This window comes from Equus caballus, chromosome 28 (assembly GCF_041296265.1).
Source record: "Equus caballus isolate H_3958 breed thoroughbred chromosome 28, TB-T2T, whole genome shotgun sequence".
Classification (NCBI taxonomy): domain Eukaryota; kingdom Metazoa; phylum Chordata; class Mammalia; order Perissodactyla; family Equidae; genus Equus; species Equus caballus.
The window spans coordinates 32,416,028-32,440,843 of NC_091711.1; the positions used below are offsets into that span (position 1 = coordinate 32,416,028).

Here is a 24,816-nt window from a genome sequence, read left to right on the forward strand (position 1 = left end):
GAAACATGCTGAAATCAAAATTTTTTTAAGTGAGACCGTGGGTAAAGTTCTCCATTTCAAAAAGAATATTTATAGAAGTCATCATGTAGTTGAATGATCTTAAAAGAAGCAATACAGTTAGCCAAGGAATATTCTCTGACACATATTTTAATGGCATTTCAGAAACCAGAATTTTTAGTAACGCTCGAATTAAAACATGAGGAGAAAGTCTAATGTTTTTCTCCAGGGTTGTTAGTCTTAATGGCACAAACTCATTGAATCAGCACTGTAATAAGCACTACCAGTTAGTGTATCCATGTGCCCTGAATGTAGATGTCCAGAAGGAAAGATTTTTATCTTTTCATCTTTGAATCCAGCCAACAAGCAGTAGCCAAGCTCTGGCATGTTACCAGATGTCAGCCGATGTGACCAAAATAGGGAAAGCCATGGCTCTGAAGTCCTTCCTATTATTTGTATAAAATTAAGTCATTTTCATCTTCATTATACAAATAAAGAGGGAAGGCAAGGCAGCTGGATCTTGGATCAAGATTAAGCCCTCCCAACCTGATCCACCAAGATGAAAATTAATCTAATTCAAACTTTCTGAAGCTGTGTACTCATGGCACAAAAGAGGCAGCTGCTGAAATGCCCATGATGATGCCAAAGGGGTAGCCAATGGACCTTGAACCCTCTGTGAGAATTATGCATAAGAACTCTGCATGCACCCCTCAGAGAGGCCTCAGTAGACCTCAAGGACCACGCAGCCCCTTTCCTCTCCTTAGAACATTCTGGGTTTTGCCTATCTGATTCCAATCAGTAACGAATATGTCAATTCCTGCTTTGCTCCCCATATGTCCTTCTTAGAGAAACAGACCCACCCACAGCCTTGTACCATGTGACACACACACACTCAACACCAGTGACTGAATAAATCTTGAGCCAAATGGGACCAATCGGACTCTCTATTCTCAGAAATCTGAAACCCAGACACAAGGACTAAATCAAATGACTGTAAAGTCTGGTGGACCTAGAGGATGAGGGCATATTTGGGGGCTGTCCCTGACACTCCAAGTGTAGGTAGAGGAGAGGAAGCTGGGAAACAGAAAGAGAAGAGTGAGGCAAATGTACATAGAGTAAGGAGACCAGGGACCCCGGAGAGAGAGAGAGAAAGAAGTCTTGGAAAAGGGGTATCAAAAAACAATCAAGGTGTGTTGGAAAGGGCTTTGGAGTAGGAGAAAGGAGATGGGTTCCAGTGTAGGACTTGCTACTGCTCTTGAGGTAGCTCTCAGTAAATCATTGAACTTCCCTGGATTTGGGTTCCATGACAGACTAGCTTATAGCTAAGACTTACGCAACTTTGGGGTCTGGCTGACTTGGGTTTGAGTCTGTGCTCTGATCTTTACAAGCACTGTGACTCTGGTCACCTGACTTGTCTCCTTTAGCTTCAAATACTTCACATGTGAAATTGGAGTAATAATTATATCTCTCACGAGGCTTTCCAGAGAATGAAATAAAAGCAGGAAAGCAGTTAGTACAGTCATTGACATAAGGCATCCAAGAAACATTAGCTCAACAATAGTAAGGATTAACCTCTCTGTGTGTATGTTTCTTCTTCAATAAAATGGAGATAATAATAGCATCTTACTTGCAAGGTTGCTGGGAGGATCAAATGAAGATTTAGAAGAGTACCAGGCACGTAGTAAGGACTCAAAAAGTTTTAGTTGCCACTATTATCACTATTATTATTGTTGATATTATTATTATTATTTTTTATTATTATTATTATTATTATTATCATCATCCCAGTGTCTTGCAGGACCTGAAAGCACTTTTAACATGACCACCTTTGGAGATTAAGCTAGTTAACCAAAAATTTATGGGATTATATTTGCCTCTGTACAGAATTCTGTAAATCTTGGATGCTGTACTAGGGATATTTTTATTGACAGTCCTATTAAATATACAACAAGGCAATAGTTTATTTTAACGTGGTTCTTGAATTCTACACAGGCAAGCATTTCAAAGTTATTCATGAAAGAAGAAAATAGGTAAAAGCACTCCAAATGTCCCACAAAGGAGAAATGGTTAATTCAATGATAGCAAGTCAATTGGGTATAATATTGTTGAGTCCTTAAAAGAATATGTAAAAAGGTTTGTAGAACTGACCTATGAAGCAATATCGAAAAATGATGTCATAGTAAGTTAAAGCAGAATATAAAATTATGCATATCCTATGATGAAACTCTGATAATGCCTATGCATGTTGGGAAAGTCTAGATAAGTCTTGGAAGCAATGTTCAGTTTTATCAAGTTATGAGGATCTAAGAACTCTCACTCCGTTGGCCACACTGTCTGTAAAGAAGTTTTCATAGTAATAGAAACAATTGCCTTATGCCCTATTAATTAGATTCCTCCAATGTTAAGTGACAAGACAAGTCATAGAAAATCGATCCTGTTGTTTTCAAACACAGATGACCATCTTCCACAGTTTTGACCATGATCACCTTCCTTAAGCATATGCCATTAAATATTAAATTAGAATTGATCAAACGTTAAACCTTTAAACAAATAATATGTTGTTGCTGCTATACCTATATATACACTACCCTAATTCACTGCAGAATACAGCTGTGGTGTAGGAATGAATGAACACTAGAAATAGTAGCAAGTAACCATATGTAACAGAGCATCCTTTTTCTAAATCAGCTCTGTTCCATGCTAGAGTGTTGAAATAAAGTGAGCCTCTAGCAGATGTAGTGAGCAAAGAAGCGTTTTCTTCATCTCTGGAGGCCCCAGTGTGACTTCAGGAGGCCCTCCTACACAGATGTGTCTGTTTCCAGTGGTTCGGCCATCCTGGGCAGAATCCCTCAGCAATTGATGGACATGGTTTTGCCACAGTAGACCTCCTATATCGAGATCCTAGTGTGACAAAGGTCCTCTGAATTCTGTTATAAAGTCAGATATATCTTGACAGAACTGCAGGATGAAGCAAAGATTAGTCCAGGAGGTATTTATAAATGCAGATAAGTTTCAAACTACTTAATGTCACAAATGCATTCTTGCTCATCTATGTAGTCTTTTCTAAGTATTAATGGTGAAGGAAAGGGCCAATCAGTTCATCGTTAAAAAAAAGAAGTGATTTACCAAGTGATGAGAACTATAGAACAGCTTGTTGGTCAGTCCCTCCCAGTGTGGATATCACAGCCTCGCTCACAGTCTGCACCAGCTTTTGTAATTACCACTTTTATGGATGCCGTGAAATGCAAACAAGCTTACATGGCAAAAGTTTTATAATCTCAATAATACCAAGTGAAAATTCATTATGAGAAGAACAGTGTGAACTTCTAAAAGCCACCATTCCCAGGTGTAGCCTTTCCTCACGTTTTACTAAAATCTAAGCCTGAGAGACACCCTGTGCTGGATTCTAAGAGGCATTTATGCAAAGAATGAGGTGAAATGAGAACAACTGTCAGTGCCATATTCAAACTTTGGATGATTAACAAAGGGGTCCCATCTGATGGAAAAAAAGGAGGGAGACATTTTGCCCTACCCAGCTGTCCCCCTTTACCCCAGCACAGAGAACAAGGTGGGTGGCCAAAAATAAAAATTAAAAAAGCATAACCACCTCTATATATCGTGCACACTGATTTTTGAGGCAGGCCATGCACTTCCCCACTCCCTGCCCTAGAACCCTGCCTGGATGTAACAGAGAGAGGAGAGTGGTCATTGTACAGAATATCTCAGAATATATAGACCCTACATGTAAAGTGTTAGGTCACAGAAAATCTTCATGGTAACAATGCTTGCTGGAGTTGTAACTCCTCTTATAATCCATAAGTACCAGAGAATCAGGCAGTGGGAGGGAAGTCCCACCTTATGGTAAGAGAGCAGCACTAGATAGAGGTAGGGTTAGGCTTAGGCTTAGGACGTAGGTTAAACACTGGGAACAGGCCTGGCCCTGTACTTATCAACCTACTTTCCAGCGGTAGGCCTGAAAAAGATTCTAATAACTTCCAAGTGGATAGTGAACAGATGCAAATGACCCCTTCACAACTTGTCTTCTGGAAAGCACCAAGGACCAGAGAGACGGCTGCTCACTAAAAGATGAAAAATATATGTGAAATATATATATATGAATTTATATGATGCTATATAAAAATGAATGTGCAGTTACATATAGCAAAATGAGGGAGGGAATGCATCAGCCTGAAGGCTCATGAAAACCTCCTGCAACCAATCATTTGGGGGATTTGAGAAAACAGAGTGTGACATCCTTAATGGGACACAAGGCATGGCCTCACAGAACAGGAACAGAAGCCTGCAAAAGAACAGGGTAAGATCAAAGGACAAGAGCATTAGATGATTAAAAAAACAACAGGATGATCAGCAAAGACCAACAAGCAGAGACAAAACAGAGCAGGGTAAGACAAGGAACAATTCCAAGGAAATTAAATGTCCAGTAGCAAAATCAAGATCTTCTTTGGATGAGTAAATGGAATAAGCACCACTACAAAAAAATCAAGTCAATAGTAAGGAAGATGCAGCAGACACTGCTGGTGTGAATAGAAACCGTGATCTCCATGAACAGAAACCACCTTCTGTTCAAGTATACACAGGGCAGAGAAGTAGCCCTATTCCCACATCAGGGAAACATCCCTGTGATTGGGAATCTCATTCCCTCACAGTCATTGGCTTAGGGGCAAGCATGTGACTTAGTTAAAGTCAATGGAACCTGAGGGAATTCCACTGGGGGCTTCTAAGAAGAGTTTGCTCATGAAGATGTCAACACACAGCAAGACTGCTCTTCTTCTAGAATGTGAGGCTATTTTACTAACCTGAGAGAAACTAAACTGAGGATGAGACCCCACCCTAGGTGCGGCAAGCGTCTGTTAACTGTATTTGAAAGAATCCTGATATGCGGGACAAACTTGAGGAGCTCACCCTTTCTGAAGAAAAAAAGAACAAAGAGGTGAAAATGGTGAGAGAATAGTAAATAGGGAGGATGAGGACAAATAACAAAAATTAAACTTCAGAAATATAGGAGTCCCCAGATAGACATAAAGAGAGAACAATTGAAAACCAAGCAATGAGCGAAGATATAATTTAAGAAAAATGATCCAGGGATGAAAATGTCCTGATAATTCTAACCAAAATGCTGACTGTGTTTTAAGTAAAATTAATTTAAACATATAGGTTATCGTAAGAAAGTTTAGTTTTCATTTCAAGGATAAAGAAAAACTGTGCAATATTTAGGTAGAAAAAGAAAAGACATCTACCGCTGTACAAAAATGAAGTTGGCATCATGCTTTTAAAATGCAATTTTAAATGCCAAAGACAGTGAACTAACATCTACAAACATTGTATAATTTCACTTCTAGTTAAGTTTTCATTCACATGGGAAGGCAATAAAAAAAGTTTTCTTAAGATATGCAAGGGATCAGAAAATATATCAAGTGAATGTGCTTCTTTAAAATTTTACTTGAAAATGTTCTAATAAACTGAAAAATTAATCAAGATTAAAAATTAAGAATGAGAAAGTTCTACAGAAAGCTGATGGGGAACACAGAAAAAATTTAAACATAGATTTGTTTTAAATGATTGTTGTAAATAACATGATTCAATACATGAAAGAAGCTATATTAAAAAAAACAGGCAATAAAATCACTGGTAAAGGTAAAAATATAGTAAAGGTAGCAGATCAACCACCTGTGAAGATAATATGAAGGTTAAAAGACAAAAGTATTAAAATTACCTATTTCAATGATAAGAGGGTAATGGATAGATACATAAAACAAGAGATTAGATACGATTTCAAAAACATAAAATTGGGAGGAGGGGAGTGAAAAAGTAGAGCTTTTAGAAAGAGGTCAAGCTAAAGAGTCTATCAACTCAATATAGACTGCTATATACATAGAATATTATATAGGATCCTCAGGGTAATCACAAATCAGAAATCTATAATAAGGAAGCAAATAAGTAAGACAAAAGAAATCAAACTTATTACTAAAGAAAGCCATCAAACCACAAGGGAAGAGAGCAAGAGAAAAAGAAAGGAACAGAGAAGAACTACTAAAACACCCAGAAAAAAAAAAGTAACAAAATGGCAATAAATACATATTTACCAATAGCTACTTTAAATGTCAGTGGACTAAATGTTCCAATCAAAAGGCATAAGGTGGTCAATTGGATAAAAAAAAAAAGACCCATATATATACTGCAAACAAGAGACACACTTCAGACCTAAAGACACTCACAAACTGAAAGTGAGAGGATGCAAAAAGATATTCCATGCAAATGGCAAAGAAAAGAAAGTGGGGGTAGCGATACTATATCAGAGAAAATAGACTTTAAAACAAAAACTGTACAAGAGACAAAGAAGGACACTGCATAATGATAAAGGGAACAATCCAATAAGAAGACATAACACTTGTAAATATCTATGCATCCAACATAGGAGCACCTAAATATATAAAGAAATTATTAACAGACATAAAAGGAGAAATATACAGTAACACAATAATAGTAGGGACTCTAACACTTCACTTACACCAATGGATAGATCATCCAAACAGAAGATCTATAAGGAAACACTGCCCTTAAATGACACATTTGACCAGACGGACTTAGTAGATATATATAGAACATTCCATCCAAAAACCACAGAATACACATTCTTTTCAAATGCACATGGAACATTCTCCAGGACTGATCACATATTAGGCCACAAAACAAGTCTCAATAAATTTCAGAAGATCAAAATAATACCATGCATCTTTTCTGACCACAAAGGTATGAAACTAGAAATCAACTACAGGAAGAAAGCTAGAAAAGCCTCAAAAATGTGGAGATGAAACAAAATGCTACTGAACAACGATTGGGTCAATGAAGAAATCAAAGGAGAAATCAAAAAATTCCTGGAGCCAAATGAAAATGAAAACACGACATGCTAAAATCTGTGGGATACAGCAAAAGAGGTTCTAAGAGGGAAGTTTATAGCAACTCAGGCCTACCTCAACAAAGAAGAAAAATCCCAAATAAAGAATCTAACAGTGCATCTAAAGGTACTGGAAAAAGAAGAACAAACAAAGCCCAAAATCAGCAGAAGGAAGGAAATAATAAATATCAGAGCAGAAATAAACAAAATAGAGACTACAAAAAATTAATGAAACCAAAAGCTGGTTCTTTGAAAGCATAAACAAAATTGACAAACCCTCAGCTAGACTCACCAAGAACAAAAGAGAGAAGGCTCAAATAAATAAAATCAGAATGAAAGAGGAGAAATTACAACAGACACCTCAGAAATACAAAAGATAATAAGAGAATATTATGAAAAGCTATACGCCAACAAATTGGATAATCTAGAAGAAATGGATAAATTCTTAGAAACATACAACCTTCCAAAACTGGTCCAAGAAGAAGTACAGAATTTGAATAGACAAATCATCCGTAAGGAGATCAAAATAGCAATCAAAAACCTCCCAAAAAATAAAAGTCCAGGACCAGATGGCTTCCCTGGTGAATTCTACCAAACTTTCAAAGAAGACATAATACCTATCCTTCTCAAACTCTTCCAAAAAATTGAAGAGGAGGGGAGGCTTCCTAACTCCTTCTATGAAGCCAACATTATCCTGATACCAAAACCAGACAAGGACAACACAAAAAAAGAAAGTTACAAGCCAATATCAGTGAAGAACATTGATTCAAAAATCCTCAACAAAATACCAGCAAATTGAATACAACAATACATTAAAAAGATCATACATCATGATCAAGTGGGTTTCATTCCTGGGATTCAGGGATGGTTCAACATCTGCAAATCTATCAATGAGATACACCACATTAATAAAATGAAGAATAAAAATCACATGATCATCTCAATAGATGCAGAGAAAGCATTTGACAAGATACAGCATCCATTTATGATAAAAGCTCTAAATAAAATGGGTATAGAAGGAAAATATCTCAACATAATAAAGGCCAGATATGACAAACCCACAGCAAATATTGTTCTCAATGGAGAAAAACTGAAAGCTATCCCTCTAAGAACAGGAACCAGACAAGGATGCCCACTGTCACCACTCTTATTTAACATAGTATTGGAAGTCCTAGCCAGAGCAGTCAGGCAAGAAAAAGAAATAAAAGGGATCCACATTGGAAAAGAAGAAGAGAAACTGTCACTCTTTACAGACGACATGATTTTATATAGTGAAAACACTAAAGAATCAACTAAAAAACTTTTAGAAATAATAAATGAATACAGTCAAGTCACAGGATACAAAAACAACATACAAAAATTGGTTGGGTTTCTATACACTAACAACAAAGTAGCAGCAAGAGAAATTATGAATACAATCCCATTTACAATTGCGACAAAAAGAATAAAATACCTAGGAATGAACTTAACCAAAGAGGTGAAAGATCTGTACACCCAAAACCATAAAACATTGTTGAAAGAAATCGAAGAAGACACAAAGAAATGGAAAGATATTCCATGCTCTTAGATTGGAAGAATTAACTTAGTTAAAATGTCCATACTTCCTACAGCAATCTATAGATTCAATGCAATACCTATCAAAGTTCCAACATTTTTCACAGAACTAGAACAAAGAATCCTAAAATTTATACAGAACAATAAAAGACCCGAATAGCCAAAGGATTCTTCAGAAAAAAGAATAAAGCTGGAGGTATCATACTCCCTGATTTCAAAATATACTACAAAGCCATAGTAACCAAAACAGCATGGTACTGGCAAAAAATAGACACAAGTGAATAGAATCGAGAGCCCAGAAATAAACTCACATTTATGGACAGCTAATATTTGACAAGGGAGCCAAGAGCATACAATGGAGAAAGGAGAATCTCTTCAATAAATGATGTTGGGAAAACTGGACAGCCACATGCAAAAGAATGAAAGTAGACCATTCCCTTGCACCATGCAGAAAAATCAACTCAAAATGGATTAAAGACTTGAATGTAAGATGTGAAACCATAAAACTCCTAGAAGAAAACATAGGCAGAACACTCTTTGACATCAGTCTCAGCAGCATATTTTCAAGTACCGTGTCTGACTGGGCAAGAGAAACAAAAGAAAAAATGAACAAATGGGACTACGTCAAACTAAAAACCTTCTGCACAGCAAAGGAAACCATCAATAAAACAAAAAGACAACCTAAAAATTGGGAGAAGATATTTGCAAACCATATATAAGATAAGGGGTTAATATCCAAAATATATAAAGAACTCATACAGCTCAACAACAAAAAAACCAACAACCCAATTAAAAAATGGGCAAAAGATCTGAATAGAGATTTCTCCAAAGGAGATATACGGATGGCCAACAGGCGTATGAAAAAGTGCTCAACATCATTAGCTATCAGGGAAATGCAAATCAAAACTACAATGAGATATCACCTCACTCCAGTCAGAATGGTTATAATTAACAAGACAGGTAACAATTGTTGGAGAGGATGTGGAGAGGAGGGAACCCTCGTACACTGCTGGTGGGAGTGCAAACTGGTGCAGCCACTATGGAGAGCAGTATGGAGTATCCTCAGAAAATTAAGAATAGATCTACCATGTGATCCAGCTATCCCACTGCTGGGTATTTATCCTAAGAACTTGAAATCACAAATGCGTAAGGATACATCCACCCCTATGTTCACTGCAGCGTTATTCACAATAGCCAAGATTTGGAAACAACCTAGGTGCCCATCAGGGGACGAATGGATAAAGATGTGGTATATATACAAAATGGAATACTACTCAGCCATAAGAAATGATGAAATCTGGCCATTTGTGACAACATGGATGGACCTTGAAGATATTATCCTAAGTGAAATAAGTCACAGGGAGAAAGTCAAATACCGTGTGATCTCACTCCTAAGTAGAAGATAAAAACAACAACAAACAAACAGGTAGCAACAGAGTTTGGATTGGTGGTTACCATAGGGGAAGGGAGCAGGGGGAAGGGCAAAAGGAGTGATTAGGCTCACATGTGTGCTGATGGACTATAACTAGTTTTTGGGTGGTGAACATGACGTAATCTACATAGAATTTGGAATATATTACGATGCACATCTGAAAGCGATACAATGTTATAATCCAATGTTAGTGCAATTAAAAAAAAAGAAAGAAGCTATATAATTGAACTAAAATAAACTTATGTATGATTAATTAAGTTAATGATTTACTAAAATTGGTATTCTAAATTCTAAATTACATAAACAAAGACTGGGAAGTTAAAGGGCATTGGGATTAAGCATAGTTTGCTTAATTCCTTGTTTACAAAGGAAAGAGTCAAAATATATTTTTTCATAAATTTTCCACTCATAATAATGTAGATCAGAGAATATTTTGGAAAACACTAAAGGAGGCCACTAAGATAATGGTCGTATTATTATCCCCAGGTTCCAGGGGCAGAAAAGATAGATAAATACATCACTGATCTCAAAGTAGGCGACTTGCCATGCATGAAAATAAATCAACCTGGATTTTGAATAAAGTCTTCTTGGTCACGTCTCTCTGGAAAATGCCTCTGGGGACTCTACAGAAGGGCTATCACATTATATGCCACATTTACTGACGGTAGTAGTGTAATGATTGGTTAAGAGGAGATAATGAAGTCAAACTCAGGGTTTAAATGTTAGTTCTTCAGTGGACTAATTTTGTGTTGATTAAATGAGATAATACATGAAAGAACTGAGCCGAGTTAATGACACCATGAAATGTTGATTAAATCTTACCTACAATTGTTATTGCTTCAGTCTAATCTTTCCAGTATTGGAAGACATTGCAGCGCATCAGATGTAGCTCATAGCCACTGTTTTTATGTGAACAATTCTCAAAGGTGTAGGTTCATCAAATAATATAACAACAGTATTCTGCTACTAAAACCTTGTGGAATAACAAGTTAATTTCTCTCTGAAAAGCATAACCTATAAAATAGATGGACCATGGTAAACATTTAAATGTCACTTGAATTCCTCAAATACTGCCTGTTACAATGTGGGTTTCTGTGAAGCTCACCCATTACCCTGATCTGCTATTAAAGGCCAAGGAGCTAAGTGGGGAGGGTAGAATTCTTCTTTGCTGGTAAATTTGAAGAAGAGACTAAGTGGGCTGAGGCGAAAGAAAGAATTCTCACTCTAGAGGGAAGGGGCCAGAGGAGGGGGGCTGTGCAGGAGAGAGACTATGAAAAAATTAAAATAAGTCCCTTCACCCCATCAGGATGGCACTCAGACAAATAAGGACAAGAGGCCAGGGTATCAGTATATGTTGTTGTATTTCAAGATTGCTTTTTCTCCCCTGTTACTAGCCGCTCCCTATTCTCCATCCATTTTCCCCTCTGTGTTGTGTTTTACTATGAGGTTTTAATTGGGGTTTTCCAGCTTACAAATGATAACAACAGTGAGTTGTGGACCGAAATAAGAAATTGTCATTTTATTTCATAACTTTGAAGAAGGCAAAATTCACTAGGAAACTTAAAACATAGCTTGCAAGTATACCTATATCTACTTGTCGAAGGCATGATTAGACAAGGCTTAAGTGACCCTGCTGTTGACAAGGAAGGATGGCAGCAAAGGTTAGGATCAAAGACTTTGGGGAGTGCAGGACCTGAGTGGTCTCCATGCCACCACTCAGCAGTGGTTTCAACTCCAGTCAGATGTTTAATATCCCTGATTCCAGTTACTTTGTCAGAAAATGGAAATAATAATATGACTGCCCCATGGGTCTCTATGAGGATTAAATGGATCCTTCAGGTAAAGTGTTAATCAATGTCTGGCACATAGTCAAGCTCAACGAACTTTAGCTGCTGCTGCTGTTTAATTAGACATAGGCCGATTGATCGTATCCCAGAAAACAGGGAGGCATGGGTTTATGAAAGTTAAACAAGCTAAATAAAGTTAGGACCAACACACATGAATCCAACCAAGGCCCTTATCTAATATCCCTCACCATGTACTAAATGCTTTTAATTTAGTCTTCACTTTTCTTTACATGTGAAGAATTGCAGTGTGCTAGTTTTCACGTCAACTATGTGGAATGTGGGGTCCAAAAGACACCCTAAGTTTTCCCCAAGGCGCAGAGGTTTCCACACAGGCAGAATCAAGCATGTTTGCACACTGAGAAATTCAGGGAGCCTACCTTCCAGACGGGTTGGACCAAGGGACAGTGGTCACGGTACTCATAAAAAATGCCACTCCTTTTGTTCCCTCAGAGTTCCATAGAATTTTTTAAAAGGCGGGGAGAGGGGAGGCAAGTACAAAGACTAGGAGGCACCAGTGAGTGAAGGCGACTGTGTTTTATTAATCCATGTGATTAATCCAGCATGCTAAGGAAGATTCTTTACAGAATCAAAACTTGCGTGGTTTTGATCCACACGGATTAGAAAACACTGCTGCATTCACTTGCCAGGGCCTCCTCTGCTTTGTCCTGGAGTTGTATTCTTCAGAGTCCAGTCGGAACAAAGGAGAAAGAGCATTTATATGAGGACTAGCAGCACAGGCACTTTGACAAACATCCTTCTCCCCCTCCCCTTCTGCGAGACGCTTCCTAATTTCCCTAGCACTAAGCCCTGGGCTTGTATTTGCATCATTTCCCCCCAAAAGCCAAACAACTGGAAATTGCTCCCCCCAAATGCAGATTTCTGTCAACCCATAAAAGTGATTTTCACCAAGGGATGGGTGGATGGCAAATCCCACCCCAAGCTCTTTGCAAGAAAGTGGTGAGAACGGTAGAAAAATATTCAAGTTTCCAGTGGGAACCACCATTTCTTCACGCGGGTAAATAACCTGAAAGAGTCCTGTCAGAATCCAAGAGTTTTCTCACAAGTTTTAGTGTGAGAGGAATAAGAGCCTTTGGACATGGCAAAGAAAGAGCAAGAAAGCTTCAGGGAGACGAAGAGGGAGTTATCCAGGCAAGGCCAAGTGGGCTTCATCTGCCTTCAGCGGGCTGTAACGTGATTCTTAAAACTGCCATGAGGGATGTCTGAGCAAAGTAAGATATTGTGAAGCCATTTCCTCCCTTCTTATTCTACCTGGGAGGAGCAGAAATGAGCCTTCTCCGGGAGGCCTCTGTGGTATATAATACAGGGGTCTCCAACCTTGATGAGACTCTTCAGACCATGGATTGTGCTGAGGCTGCTCTCAGTACCAACAGAATGGTGGTGGTGGGGTGTAAACCACAGCAAGCTTCCCAAAGCACAATTAGGGACACGGGAAGCTCTTGACTCTCAGTTCTGGAAAGAGAGAATTGTGGCTTCCAACTGAAACTGGGTGAGTGCAGGGGAACCAGATCCCAGCTCTCCCTGTCACCTTCCTGCCCCGCATCTCTCCATAGTTCTCCAAGCTAACCCTACTGCAAACCCTACTGCAAAGACCAAGGCCAGTGGCAGGAGACCTCCCAGGTGACATGCTGAGATCACTTGGTTGCTATCAATTAATGCAGTTCATAAAAAAAGTTGAAAATTTATGAGGTTTCCCTGTTAGAAATAATTTTACACTGTTCTTATTTTTCTTACGGCTGTCCTCAGTACTCAGCACAGCGCTTGGTGCGGAGTCAGCATTTAATAAACACTTGTTGAACCGTATCACAGAAGTCATTACCAGCCAGCTACCTTGTGCTTTAGATGAATTCCAAACCTCCATATTAAATTATAAAATCCTTAAGGACAATCACCCTGATGGATTTATCTTTGGGTCCCCCAGCATCTGGGAGAGCACCCAGAACGTGGTAGATGGTTAGTAAGTAGTGGGGGAATCTGTGGTCTACGGCATAACCTGCTTATGTGCAGTATTGTCATATGGGTCTTTGGAGAGCATGATTTGTGTTTGTGTGTGTATGTGCATGTGCACACATACGTGCACGCACTCTTGTCTGCACCGATAATGAAGCAACATGGAGTCAAATTTGACTAAAAACTCCAACAAGTTTCTTTTGTGGATCAGTTTCAGCCCCTTTTGTCGGCCAGTTTGACTAAGTGCTATATTTACAGTTTGTGTGCAAATAAGTTCAGGTGATAAAGTTATTCATGGACTAAACTTAGGCAGAAGTAAGTCTGAGATTGGTTACCACCACTGAAACTTTGGGGGTTGTATCGGTGAGCTTCTGCTGCATGCAAACAATTCCAAAACTTACTTGCTTACAAAAAAATTATTTCCCATTGTTCTGTGTGTCATCCAGGCAGTTCTTCCAGTCTGACTCAGCTCAGCTTGAGCTGGATACTTTAAGATGACCACACTCACATGTCTAACAATTGGCAGACTGGTTGGTCTAGAGGAGACCTCACTCACATATCTGCTGTCAGCTGGGGAGGCAACCTCATGTTCCTCATCATCCCGGAGGACAGCCTGGACTCATTCACAGAATGATGGAAGAGTTTCCTGTAGTGAGAGAGGGTAAGCCCCAATGCACAAGAGCTTTTATTCTCTACGTATGTCATATTTTCTAATGTCCCATTGGCCGAAACAAGTCATGTGGCCAAGTACAGATTCAAGGAGGGGAGAAATAAACTCTTCTTCTTGATGGGGGAATTGAAAAAGCACATTTCAAAGGGGATACGTTCAAGGGTGCAATGAATTATTGTGGCCATTTTTGCAATTTTGTGGTGTTTTCCTCAGTCAAGTCACAAGAATAAAAACTAGAAGGATCCCAGGGATGTGAGATTACTGTACTTGTTCAAGAAACAGTGGGTCAAAAAGCAGAATCTGGGAGCATTTCAAGGGTGACAGTAATTGATCTAGGCTGATCAAGATGGCAATCTCCAAAACCGCCCCAACTTTGTAACTGAGTCTATGGGTGAAACAAGGTCTTATTCAACTCTTTACTTTCCTCTCTAAAACTGGTCCTCACTCAATAATTCTCCAACCCAGTAAACGGCAATACTATCATCCAGCTGGTTCAAGGCAAAAACTGAGAATCATCCTGTATTCCTCTCTTTCCCTCCTCCCCCCATCCTAACCATTAGCAAGGATTATTGGTTTTATCCATCAAGAACTTATTTCTAACTTCCACCCGCTCATTTCCATCTTCACTGTCATCACCGTCATCTGGTTCCCCTTCATCTTTCACTTGGACTTGTACTGTAGTCTCCTAATTGGTCTCCTTGCTTCCTCATATGCTCCAGCTACAATTAAGTATCTGAACAATAACATTGTGATCCTTTTAAAAAAAAAAGTAAATCAGAAGATGGAACAGCTCTGCCTAAAACCTTCAATGGCCTCCCACTGCGTTTAGAATAAAATCTAAAACTCTTCATTGTGACCTAGATGGCTCTTCATAGTCTAGACCCTGCTTGCCTCAACCTCAGTTCATACCACCTCTTCTTTATTAACTATATTTTGGCCACACTGATCTCATTTTTCTTTTATAAACACACAAAATACACATATCTCAGGCTGAATGTAAACTGCTCATAGGCATCTTCCCTGACTTCCTTATCTTAAATAGTCCCCGACCCTCTGCCATTCCCTGGATTACTCTCATTCATTAATCCATTTTTTTCTTGTCTCTTCTTCTTCTTCTTTTTTTTAAATTTTGGTATGCAAGCTTTTTTAATGTTATATTTATTGGGGCATAATTTGTACAGAGTAAAATTCACTCTTTCTAGTGTCCAGTTATGTGAGTTTCATCAAACACATACAGATTTGTAAACACTCTAACAATTAAGATTATGACATTCTAGAAAAGGCAGAATTATGGGGGTATAAAACAGATCAGCAGTTTTCAGGGGCTGGAGTGAGGTAGGAGGCGACTATGAAGGGCCCCAAGGCATCCACCTCTTTTCTTCACAGTTTTTATTATAATATGTAATAATCTTATTTATTTGTTTACTTATTAATTATTGCCTTCTTCAGAAGGTACATTCCAAGAAGGCAGGAACCTCATATGTCTTGTTCACTTCTGTGTCTCCAGAAACTAACACAGTGCCTGTCGCTAGCTGGTGCTCAGTCATCCTTTTTTGAATGACTGAATGGACACATAAACCCTCCCACCTCAGCTCTCTCTCTCCATCCTCATCTTTAATCCATGACCAGCTCCTGTGGATGTTCCCCCTTAAATATCTCTAGTTATCTCCTTTCCTCTACCTTCACTGACATGTTCCTGCCCTTATTGCTTTTCACTTCGGTGATTAATAACCTTAAAAGTGGTTTTCCTGTCCGCAATCTTGCCCCCTCAATCACTGTCTTTAACTGCTGTGAGGTACAAATAAATTACATCACTCCCTTGCTTTAAAAAAAAAAGTAGTGGTTCCCCATTGCCTAGCAACCAAACCAAACTAGCTTAGCTCTTCTCTGCTCCCAGGTGCCTAACACTAACCACCATCCCTCTTGCTGTTGACAGTGCTCTGCTCCTATCCAGATATGACTCCCAGGGACAAAATGCTGCTGCTCATCTGTCCTACCTACAACCAAGAGAGCCCCTCATCTCTGGAGAGTCCCTGCTGTCTTCGTATCCCCAACTCATCAGTGTGCCCTCAATCTCAGCATGCCTACAGGCTTCAGGTCCCCAAATTTAAGACAAATACCAATGTGGCAAGGAACTGAGGTCTGTCAGAGCAATCCATGTAATCATAAACCATGACGTTTCTCAACCTTGTACCCATACTTTCAACTCTCAAGATCCTGGTATACCGAATCTTGAAGCCACACATTTTCCAGATACTGATAGTGGCAGTTATTTTCTCTATCCTTCTGTTGCATTTTGAAAAGAATTAAAAGGTCGGCCTTTACTTTTACTGAATTATATCAGTCAGCTGGAACTAAGCCTACATGAATCTTTCCATAAAACTAACAAAAGTGGACTTGGTCAAAATTTTTAATAATAATTCTTAATACATGCCATCAAAGCTCTAAAATATGAAATCCGAATTATTTCATTGGTTCTTTTTGGGGAATCACTAGTGCTTATTAAAGGAAGTTGGCTAAATAAATTGAGGCATAGCCATAAAATACATTCCTCTGAAGCTGTAAGCAAAATGAATGAGGAAGCCCTCAACACACTGCTGTGGACGGAGCTCCAAGTGACAGCACTAAGTGAAGACAGCAAAGTGTAGGACGCTGCTGTTCACCTGCACGCTTATACTTGTTTATATACACACTTTTATTTGCTTAGAGAAAGTGTGGGAGGATTCCCAAGAAATCACAAAACGTGGGTTCCTGTGGGGGGAAGGGAACGAGGTAGACTGAGGCAGAGGCGGGAAGAAGACTTCCCACGATACACCTCTTTACATTTTTGGGTTTTGAACCATGTGAAGTGTTACCCACCCCCCCTCCATTTCCTAATTTTTGTAAAATAAGAAGAGTGTGAGTGGGTACCAAATGCGATTCTCAAAAGATCTCTTAAAATTACATTACTCTGGGACTTTGAAACTCATAAAATCAACAAAACCTTTCAACAGCCCTGACATTTACACATATGCAACAAACTTTATTAATATATAAGTACAAGTAAATAAGTAAATAAATTCTAAAATAATACATCATCCAAACAGAAGGTAGCAGTTATCTGCTTTATCAATTGTCCGAAAACTTACCTTCTCTTAGGTGGGAGATTGGCCATGTAAATTCATTTACCCTTTCAGGTCAGTGAAATGGCCCAAGGTTGTCATAATATATGTCTGTGGTGCCAACATTGCATAGAACATAACTGATGCAACCACACATCATTTCAGCTTGACACAAAATGATACTTTTTGCTTGTCTCACGTCAATTTATTTTGGAAAATGATTCCTCCCATTCTCCCTTCCCGCCATACTTCCCCCAACCCCCACCCCCACACACACAAATACTCTGTGTAATTTAAATGCAGCTGTCAGGATTAAATTCAGGGGTAGCAAAAATTGACTGGTGTTCCCTTTTCCCCCAGACACTCTGATTGTTCCAGGAAAGAACGTGAAACTCAAGTTTGGCCAATCAGAGTCATCGGCTAGGAGGTGGGGACTGTTATAGAGGCAGAGAAAAAGAGCGTTTCTTTACTTTTGAAATTACAAGCTTTAAGAATCATATAACCCTGTAGCTGTCCGGGCCCATGATTGCTATCCATTCTGAAAATAAACCCAAAATGAAAATTAAGTCAACATGGAGATTTAAAAAAAGAAAGCCATGATAATATCAGTGAACACTGGATCCAGCCATGCTTTGAGTCAGTCCATCCTTTAAACTTAGCAACTTCTTAAGCCAATGAATTCTCTCTTTTGTTGCTACTTTGAAACACAATTCAAGTGTTCTTTCTTTATTTTTTTTCTTTTCTTTTGGTGAGGAAGATTGGCCCTGAGCTAATATCAGTTGCCAATCTTCCTCTTTTTGCTTGAGGAAGATTGTCCTTGAGCTAACATCTGTGCCAATCTTCCTCCATTTTGTATGTGGGACCCGCCATAGCATGGCTTGATGAGAGGTGTACAAGTCCACCCCTGGGATCTGAACCCAAAAACCCTGGGCCGCGGAAGTAGAGCACATGGACTTAACCACTAAACCACTGGGCTGGCCCCTCAAGTGTTCTTTAGAAACTCTAGTCTTTCCTGAGATTATTTCTTAATTTACCTGGAAAATGCAAAAAACGTAGTTGGCTAAGTTTAAGAGATTCAGAGAAGTTCTTCATGTGAGCAGTGAACCTGGAGCAGGGCAAGACAGTTCTTTCATGATGAGGGCTGGGCTATAAGACAGAGGAGAAAATACACAAAATAAAATTAGGTCTATGGCTCCAAAAATAATCCATGCCACCTGCCATTCTTACTTCCCTAAACGAGTGACACTTTAAAAGTTTTTTTGCTTGCGTATTCTTTAAATGAAATAATCCTGAAAACAACTACAATTGACTCCAGTTACTTATACATGCACATCCTTCCCATATATTTCATTAAGGTGGCTAATTAACTTATTTATCTGTTCATTCAACAAATGTTTACTGAGTTACACTACATGCCCGACATTGTTCTGGAAACTGGGGATATACTACATCAAGTCTCCGTCCTCGTGAAATTGATATTCTAGTGGAGGTGACATAAAAATAAATAAATACATCTGTAATATATCAGATGGTGACTTTTCTATTGTTAAGAAGAAAAACAAGACAAGGTAAGGGGAATGGAAAAATGAGGAGGCTAGTGTACTAATTTATATACAGACATAAGAGGTGCCTTCCTGGACAGGGGACATCAAAGCAAACACTCACAGCAGAGAGGACGTAGCCATGTGATTTTTTGTGTCATTTCAAGCACAGCCAGTGTGGCAGAGGGTGGAGACACAAGGAATAGAGACGGGGATCAGAAGATTGGGGAGAGGGAGCTCTCAATTCGGGCTTTGTCCCCTTGAAATAACCAAACTCAAAAAGAAAGAAGAGAAAGAGATTCAAAGATATTGGATAATTAATGTGAATAAGGTCATAAAGATGGACAATCTGATTAAATTTTAATTAAAAACAATTCAGCAAACAAGTGACCAGTTCCAACTGTTCATTAGTGTTTGTGTGTAACGTTGATTGCTTGGACATGATTGGATATTATTGTTTAGATGCTGGATATTATTGCATCTGTAGTATGGTTTGGATATTACGTGTTTAGGGTGGTGGTAACCTGCTGGGTCTATAAGAGAGCAAACCACTCCTGCACAAGGAATAGGATCCTCCCTAGAGGATGAGGTTTTCATTCTCTCCTTCTCTCTCAGTCATATCATTCACCCAGCCCCACCCGTTCCCTGAGGCAAATACTTATATCTCAAAGCAGAAACTTTAAACTGAGTAGGAGGGTCTTAGGAGGGAACAGAGTATGAACTCTCCCTTTGCCATGAATACAGACCAAGGAGGCAGGACGGAACTGCAGAGATGAGGAGTGAGAGGACACATATCTGTTAACAGAAGGAAGAGATCTGGGAACTAAGTGACCCAGGCGAGCTGCACCAGTGACAGGTTGTGGGAGATCAAGTGAGGAAGGGTTAGAACCTTGTACTAGGGAAGTCTTTTCTGCTGCCGGCATTTTCTTTATTTCTATATTTGCTTTGTCTTAAGCGAAGTCTTTTTGGAATTCATTTCAGATGAGCTAAGAGAAATGAAATGGAGTGGCTTTCTACAATTTTAAAGGGAGAGGGGTACCTCGGAAGCAGTAGTGACAGTAAGAATGAGAGGCCTTGAGAGAAAGTGAAATGAGGGGAAAACTATTGTGTGGTGGGGCTGGTGCCACTGTCCACCTGGAGAGGATGTCTCCATGGCCAAACCTTGGGGTAATGGTTCAGAGTAGAGGCTGCCACATCATGAAGGCCCATGTCGAAATCTCATCTCTACTCCTTTGTAGGGGCTGGAACAACTTACCCTCCTTATTCCTCAGTTTCCACCTTCGCAAAATGGGGCTGATGCTGCCTCACAACAACCACTATCCCCATTTTACTGATGGAAATTAGCTACCAAGGCTGTGTAAGTAGCCAGTATTGAAGGCAGGTCTCAAATCCACTCTTTCCTATTCCAAAGCCCATATTGCTTTCCCATCTTAGTGTGGGCCCAAGCAGCAATCCAGATATCCAAAACAGAACCCAGAAGGTCACTCCAGCCCCCTCCTACCCGCTTCATCCCCAGATCCACTCATAACCGAATCCGGTCAACCCCCCCACAATGTCCTCCAGACCCATTGCCTCCTCTACAGTTCTGCCTTCGCTTCTCCACCCGCTCCCTGCTGCAGTTCACCTCGGTGGAACTCTCTTTTCACATTCTCTTTCTAAAATTCAATATGACAAATATAATAATAAATATAGAACTCAGCTTTTTAATAGTGTTCAATGGCTTCCCATCATTTGGTTGATGGTTCTCAAAATCTATCATCCATAAAAATCAGCTGGCGAACATGTTGAAATGCAGATTTTGATTCAAAGAGTTGAGATGGGGCCCAGGAATGTGCATAGTTAACAAACATCATAGGTGACTGATACAAGTAATATGTAGATTCTTGCTACTCAAAGTGTGTCCATGGACCAGCATCATTAATATCACGCGAGAGCTTCTTAGACGTGGAGATTCTCTGGCCCAGCCCCAGACCTACTAAATCAGGATCTGAATTGTAACAAGGTACCCAGTTGGTTTGTACACACATTAAAGACATAGACCGCACTTTGATCTAACAAATAAAATATAAAATCTTTTTCATCGTATAGGAGGCTGGTCATGACCCATCAGCTATTTATCTCTTCCCCCATCTCATAGGACTCTCTCTGTGATCTACGTTTGACAAACCAGGGAAACTGAGGCACCAAAAGACTAAAGCAGAGACCCTCATCTTGTCCGTGTGTGTCCCCCTAGTGCCTATCACAGTCTGTACCACACAAAAATGCTGCTTTACTGGTACATGTTGAGTCAAACTGAACTGGATTAATGTATATTTTAAAACACATTTTAAAATTCCATATTACTTTCATATTGTATTTTCCATCATGGTATGATTTAACTGGAATGAGAAAAAGTGAATGGAGAAAAGACTGTCAATGTCACGAGCCACATGCATTTTACTCCTTAAAACACTGAACACGTCACCACTGGGCAGGGGAGGGGGGTACTTAGTCCTGTCTGTGAAGTCCTTGCTGTTCTCAGTTGATTTACTGCCTAAACTTAAACCCATGCTCTATGTATTAAAGCACAACCCCCACCTTTTTTTTTTTGTTTAAGAAGAGCAAACTTTCACCACAAAGATACAAGAACAGTAAATATTGATCTTCTTGACGGATGGTGCACCTCACGCCACAGGCCACTCAAGCATCTGCTCATTACCACCCAGCCCTCCCCTTTGTGGGGAACTAACGCCAAGTGGCCTCCTGTGCTATCGGCTGCAGATTGCAAATATTTAAAAGAAATAAATTTCTCTGAATGAAAAGCACCTTTCTTTGTTCTCCAACCCCCTCTCCTCCCAAGTCATGTTGATTTTGGGGCTGTGCATACTGCCAGCACCTGTACTTTTCAATTGCTTGCTTGCCAAGATCTCTGTGGTTTTCTTGCTTGGTTTTAGGAACCATTGTAAGTACAGTAGCCAATGAAGGTGTATTTTCCTTCTCTCTTGGCAATCTGTAGGGGAAGCATCAGCCTCAGGACACCAGCAGCAACTGTAATTAGAGGACAGAGGAAGAGTGGAACAGAAATTGGAGCTCCTCTATCCGGGGACTTGTCTCTATGTGATAATGAAAAATGGACCACCATGGCAAACCAATAAGAAAGGTTTGGATTTCTTCAACAGCCTTCTTATTTGGCAGAAAGTTTTTAAACCTGGTTTTGCGGAAATCCAGAACCATTCTTTAACTGAACATGAAGACCTGCAATAAGAAATAAGAATGGGATTTCAGCAAGCAAAAATTTGAATCATCATTGATAATGGCCACTGAGAATGTTACCCCAAGGGTCTAAATATAAATATTGAATAAAACTGTTATGTCTTCTACATGAAATTTTACCCCCCATTTGCTGGAGTGGCATTATGCCCTGTGCAATCTTAATCACTGCTTTTAATCTCTTCCCGCTGTGCTATGTGTCAATAGAGCATTGGAGTATAATAAACTGCAGCCAGTTATTGTGATCTGGTCAACATAGATGACACACTGGGTGTAGAGAGAAATGGTCTATGCTTAAATCTTTAGCCCTTTCTTTTGCTGAAGCTGACTTCTCATTCAAAACGAGTGCTACAGCCTCTATTACCACCACCACTGGGGACGGTATTTGTTATTTTCATTTGCTCCATTTATTCTACTTTCAGGAACAAGTATTTGGGGATCCAAATGACTCCAAACCTTGATACATATGGTTTCAGTGAGCAACTTCCCCCAAACTTCAGGGATAAAGCAAATGCCCAGATCTGAGCACATCAGCACATTACATTCTGTCGGCTACAAGGACTGAAGTTCAGTATCAATGGAATATAAGGAGATTTTGTTAAGACTTTTGGAATCAAGTTTTGACTGCGAGAGGTTGCAGAGTCTAGGGCTGCTGCAGCCATCTTACCATCATGAGGCAACTGCCTGTGGCTTTGAATTACTTTTCTGATAAGACATCTTGTGTTGGGTGAGGCATACTCTCCTGCCTATCCTGCCTGGTGCCCAGAGACCTGTATTTGCAATATGAGGGTTCAAAAAGCAGTCTGTGGTCATGGAACCATTTATTTCACTCTGGGTAAAACTGAGCAGTGTTGGTAAGGAGATGCTCATTTTGCTTTAGTTGGCATCATTCTCCAATCAGTTGGGCCAAAAAATTCTAGGTAATTTACTTATCTCCAACATAAAAGAGACAATACTTGCTATAAACCTTATAACTAAAATAAAGAGGCGTTTAGGTTTTGTCAATGTACATAGTGAGCCACGGAGTAAGGAGTTAAAGCCAGCCTCCCTATTTACACTGGATTAGGAAGACCTCCATGGAACGGCATTAACAAGTGTTTTGAATTACATGAAAATTATTCAGCCACCTTCAGCTTCCTGTAAGATCTCCACAAATCACAGGAAACATCAGAGGAAACAGGAAAATACTACTGGCTAAATTTAAAATTTAATTCAGATTTACACATAATGGATTTGTATGAAGAGTTAAATATTTTTAGAAAAATTTTTGTGCAAGAATCATCGACTCTAGATTACTAAAATTTATATTTCAAAATAATTTATCATAACATATCCCAATGTCATCATCATCTGGAAAATATTCTTAATGGCTTTAGCAACAGCTGCATGGGGAAAAAGATTCTTCTGGAAAACAAAAATGATTTGCAATCTTGGCTATCCATTCATATTTAATGGTAGAGCACTAAAGGGCTGACTGCAAACTCCGGGTCCACTCGAGCAGGGCTTGTTGACTCCTGGGTTTCGCTGTGGCTTGAGGCAGTGAGCCGGTCTTTCCCGTGACAGATCGCTCAACATCAACAGGGGAAGGGCTTTCCTCCAGTTTCTCCAGAGAAGAGTCCTCCAAATATGTGCCTGGCTGACCGCGTTCTGGGAACAGAACAGGAGAAAGGACCTGAAGGTCCCACAGGCCCCTATCTAAGTCTTCAAGAAACTCCTGTTTGAAGATCCCACCTCATCTTTGGGCCCAGTGTTTCTATGTTGGGAGTCTCGACAACTTAATTTTGTCAGAGAATAAATCCTTGTCCTGACTCTACAGGGTGAGCCAAGGAAAAACGGATCTGAGGATCCAGACTGCCACCAGGCCCCTGTTTTAAGCTCTGTGCCTATTCCCTGCTTTAAAAGATATATGAAACCTTCAGGTTGCAGGTTTCTTGACGGTAGAGTGAATTGACTCATTTCTCCTTGTAGGGCTCCTGTGTAGACTTACATTGGGAGTCACTCCATTCGGTTGTCAGTGGCCATTTTTTAACTAACTTTATAGCTATCAAAAAGATTGTTGATATTGCTCATTGATGTTGTTTCCTCTCTATCTTTGCTTTTTATCCTTGTGGGTGAATGCATTTTGTTTTAAAGCAATGCTTCCCAATCGTTTTCAAAATCACATGAGAAGAAAATATATAGCATCTGTAGGGAACACTGGGATAAGATGAGACTATTTAAGGCCAAGGGCAACTGGTCCGAGCTTATCTACTATCCCAGCCCCTACAAGGCCACCAAAAAGACTAAACAGATTAAACTCTCTGCCCACTGCAACCCATTTGCAGCATATCGCTGGGGAGGCTCTGTTCTATCATTATTTTCAAGGGGTTTGGGGAGAGGGTGAGGAGGTAAAGAGGTGTGTCAGTCTCCGCCTTTAACCATCCCCCCCTCACTGCTCACTCATCTAAACTGTCCAGGTTAGATGATGTTTTTTTCCCTGTGGACATCCACCTCACAGTCTTGCAGTATCCATCCCACTGTTCGAAATGGCATCACCCTGAT

General features: G+C 39.6%; 1 protein-coding gene across 3 annotated transcripts in view; it reads right to left on the bottom strand.

Annotated features, from left to right (window-relative positions):
- C28H12orf42 (chromosome 28 C12orf42 homolog) overlaps window positions 1–24,816 on the bottom strand; it is a 164,904-nt gene that overhangs the window by 43,019 nt on the left and 97,069 nt on the right. For all 3 annotated transcript variants that reach the window (XM_023631508.2, XM_023631510.2, XM_023631509.2), the window contains one exon: window positions 18,520–18,631. In XM_023631508.2, coding sequence (XP_023487276.1) covers window positions 18,520–18,631 — 112 coding nt within the window. The remainder of the gene's footprint in view (window positions 1–18,519; window positions 18,632–24,816) is intronic.